Genomic DNA, 3,655 nt, shown 5'->3' on the forward strand with positions numbered 1-3,655 from the left:
GGCGGGGAGCCGCCCAGCCTCCGCCGCCATCTGCGTTAGCAGCAGCATGCCTGGGATTCGGAGGAAGCTCCGTACTCTGCCCGGGAAGAGCGCGGTTCCTGCGTCACAAGCCCTGCTCTGTTAGAGGCAGAAGTAGAAACCTCACCTGTGAGAAGCCGCCTTCTTTGGTGCAAACTCATATTCCTCTGGATACCAGCGTCTGCAAGCAGAAAAGAAGAACCTCTTAAAGAAGGAAACCGGGATTCAAGAACACATCCAGTGGCTGCCGCGGGTTCGTTACGATTGGCAGAAGAATTTCGGTTTCACTGGCATCCGGAGAAGCCACGACCCTGCGAGTCGAGCGCCGCCAACGCCAGAGCAGCCACTCGCAGGGCGCTGCGCGGCCGGGTCTGCGCATCCGCCCCAAGAGAACGGACGGAAGACCGAGGCGCTGCGGGCAGCCCCCTCCCAGCAGCCTTTAACCTTGCGTAGGCGTGCGCCGTAGCGGCGCTTAGCGGGCTTCCCTAGCTTATCTTTCAGACGACTGCTCGATTCGGGGAACGTTTACCTGCAGAGCTCTTTGACAGTGCTCACATCAACGATCCTGTAATGAAGATGCCTCATGAACTGAGGCATGTATTTGTCAAGAAACTTCTTATCTGCGTGAACAGAGTTACCTACAAAGACACAAAACAAGATGTTTCGTCAAAGACATTGCAAAGCGACCGCGAACGACATCTAGACGGGAAGCAGGCGGGGAAGGATCACAGGGCGCGCAAAGCTACTCGCAAGCAGCTCGTTTATCCCGTTTTCTCGTAAACACGACTGCAAAGGTTTGCCAGATTTTCACCGCAGGATCACACGGGGTTTAACTACATAATCCCTCTATCGGTTCTTCGGTTACTGCTCCTACAATGCCTGTCACGCAGATAAATATCAAAGCAATACGCAAGCATCGGGTTTTCCGCCAAGCAGGACGGGGTGCTGGGATTCCTCTCCCTGAGCACCATTCCCGAGACCGAACGCGGACGCCCTGAAGGTAGGGCCAGGTAGCAGGACGTTCAGAAGGTCCCCGTTTGGCCTTTGGTTCGATAGGCGGTGAGGAAAAGACGCCGCTGCGTGCTGCTCAGCCTTTATGGCTGCAGATCGCCGTCAGCAGTTAAGCTGCCCGCCCCAATTATAACTGTACACAGAAACGTTAATGCAAAAAGGAACCGAGGTTTCCCGCGGTAAGGACGTGCGGTATCTGCTTTAGGGGATCTGCAGGGCGGATGATGCCCTTACCGAGCCTCTCCTTACTGAACGGGTTTCGACTTGCGTGCCAGCTCTCAGCACAGAAAACTACAGCGTCCCCGCCACGCGCATCAGCGGCCTTCCGGCCTCCAGCTGGGGGCCGCAGGAGGGACAGCACCGTTAGTGCTAAGACCGGACCTTACCTGCAAGGGGACAGAGCCCCGGGGGGGTCTGTTGCCGTACAAAGGACAGAAACTCGTACTCGGCTTGCTGCAATGAAATTTTACTCTCCTTCACAGCCTTCGTAAGGCCAGACTGCAAAAAAAGAGCCATCGGTCATAAGTCAGAAACACGCCGCCACCCAAGGTGCCTCCAGAACAGCAAGAGGGCAACCCTTCGGGCATCGTTCGCTCCCCAGCGTGCCCAGAAGGACCGACTGAGCGCTGCGCGTCAGTATTCTGGGACGTCCCCTCGCCTTCACGAGCAGAGGCGGTGGTAGAAGAGTCTGAACGATGCCGACGCTCCCACGGCTCGGGTTTGGGGTGGGTTTTCCCTTCCCGGCTGCCGTACTTTCTAGGGGTTCACCTCAGTTACCGAGACGTGGCGCAGGCCTCGCCTGTACACCTGCACGTACGGGATCCGGGAGCGTATCGCATTTCTCTCTGCCTAAGGAGAGGCATCCGCCTCCCCGGCACGGAGCGGCAGGTATAGCCAGACAGAAATGATCAAGATCCTGGCTGAAGTGTTTATCGGGATTTCTATAAATCAAAAAAGTTGGTTCCTTCTTTTTTTTTCCATAGTTAAATGTCAAATCTGCCCCAAGTGTTCCCGGTGATTTATTTCCATCTGGCTACGCTATATATTTCCACGACTGTGCCGCAAAAATCTACTTGACAGATCCAAGTGGTGGTTAAAAAATTCATTATGTGGCTGCATTTTCATCTATATTCTAATTGCTTCTCTTTTCTTAGTCAATTAAAACTAAGCAGCTCCTCAGGAGCGGCGGCAACGCGCGCTACCATCTTCGATTCACTCGCAAACTGAAGCCGAGTTCGAGTCCTCAGCTGGAGAAGGGGGAAAGCACCCATCACGGTGAGTTAATATTCATCTTCCAAACTCTTGCTAATCCTTCCCGGGGAGAGCGAGGTGCCGAGGGGATGGGAGGAAGGGAGGGGCTACGGGTGTCTTAAAATTTCAGCCCTTAATTGAAAATTAACTGGAATTTCAATTGGTAACCAGGGACTGGAAAATCCATTTGCGTTCTTGCTACCGGCAAGGAGGAAGCTTTCTTCGGGGGCTGAAAGAACTAAAAATAATCTCCCGCTGCAAAAGTTAAGCTTTCGGCAAAAAAATGCACTAGGCTTACAGGGCCAGGGGGACAGGCAAAAGCAACAATCCCGTGGTTAAGGTAAATCCGCCCGTTGAATTCTACAAGTACCTAAATGTGCAGTGATAAATTTGCATTTTGCCGGCTCAGGACTATTCTACGCCCATCTCACTCCCGCTCTTAGTTGGGACTTCAAGCCACGTCTTCCCCTTCTCCGATGGAATTATTCTTTGAATTATTGTACACGACACGGAACAGGCTTCACAGGGAAGAGCTGTCAGGAGTCCGTCCAACCCGGCCTACAGCCGGCGCTCCTGCAGAGGCAGGCCACGGCCGACAGCCCAGCGAGTTGAGCCCGACTTCCTAACCTCACGCCGAGACGCAGGAGGCTGAGCCTCCGCCTCTGAAGATGGGAACCAGCGGCACCATCCGAGCGACGGAGCCTGCTCCCAGGCCCACGACGGGCGCCTCGCCCTGCCTGCAGCTCTCCCGCGAGCTCTCGCTCCGGCCGCCTCGGGGGACCCCTCGCTAGCCGTTGGCCTTTGCTGATGCTGCTGGCTCTTGAGTTGGGAAGTAGCTTCCAGCCCTGCCCAAACTTATTAAAAACCAGGCTACGAAGCGCGGGCTGCTTCAGGGCGATCTCGCAGCTGAGATAGGGGATGAAGACTACAGCTACACGAACGTGGTTCACAGCTGTGCCACGGATGGCTTGCGAGACCCAGGGCAAAGCGTCACGCCTCGGCTCCTCGGTACAAAATAAGGACCTACTGCCTCCCAGTCGTTACCTCCTCTCTTTGGCTGTTGAGCAGAGGCGCTGGCCCTTTTTAGGTGACCTGCAACTAATAATTCTGAACCACGCGTTCCTCTCGCCGTTGCAAAGAAAGAGACATCCTAGCGTGACCGCTCGAGGAGGGTTACCTTCCCGTGGTGCTCCTTGCACCACTCGGACATGCCGTCCAGCAGCTCGTCGGGCTGATTAATGATCAGGTTGGGGCCCTGTGGGGAAGAGAAAAACACCGGAGGCGATCGCAAAAAGCACAGGGGGAAGCGGCTGCTGGGGCGGGATCGGCCCCGAGGGGCCGGGCTGCCCTGCGGGGCCGGGGGGAGCTGCTCGGC

At 55.7% G+C, this 3,655-nt stretch overlaps 1 protein-coding gene across 1 annotated transcript in view; it reads right to left on the reverse strand.

Moving 5' to 3' along the window:
- The window catches only part of LOC104133289, a 9,877-nt gene that overhangs the window by 1,508 nt on the left and 4,714 nt on the right, over positions 1 to 3,655 (reverse strand). Inside the window, exons 7-10 of the mRNA XM_035899822.1 lie at positions 3,458 to 3,646; positions 1,416 to 1,527; positions 548 to 656; positions 146 to 199 (exon numbers count right to left, since the gene is read on the reverse strand). Coding sequence (XP_035755715.1) covers positions 146 to 199; positions 548 to 656; positions 1,416 to 1,527; positions 3,458 to 3,646 — 464 coding nt within the window. The remainder of the gene's footprint in view (positions 1 to 145; positions 200 to 547; positions 657 to 1,415; positions 1,528 to 3,457; positions 3,647 to 3,655) is intronic.

Source organism: Egretta garzetta, unplaced genomic scaffold, assembly GCF_000687185.1.
Source record: "Egretta garzetta isolate BGI_Z169 unplaced genomic scaffold, ASM68718v1 scaffold110, whole genome shotgun sequence".
Classification (NCBI taxonomy): Eukaryota; Metazoa; Chordata; class Aves; order Pelecaniformes; family Ardeidae; genus Egretta; species Egretta garzetta.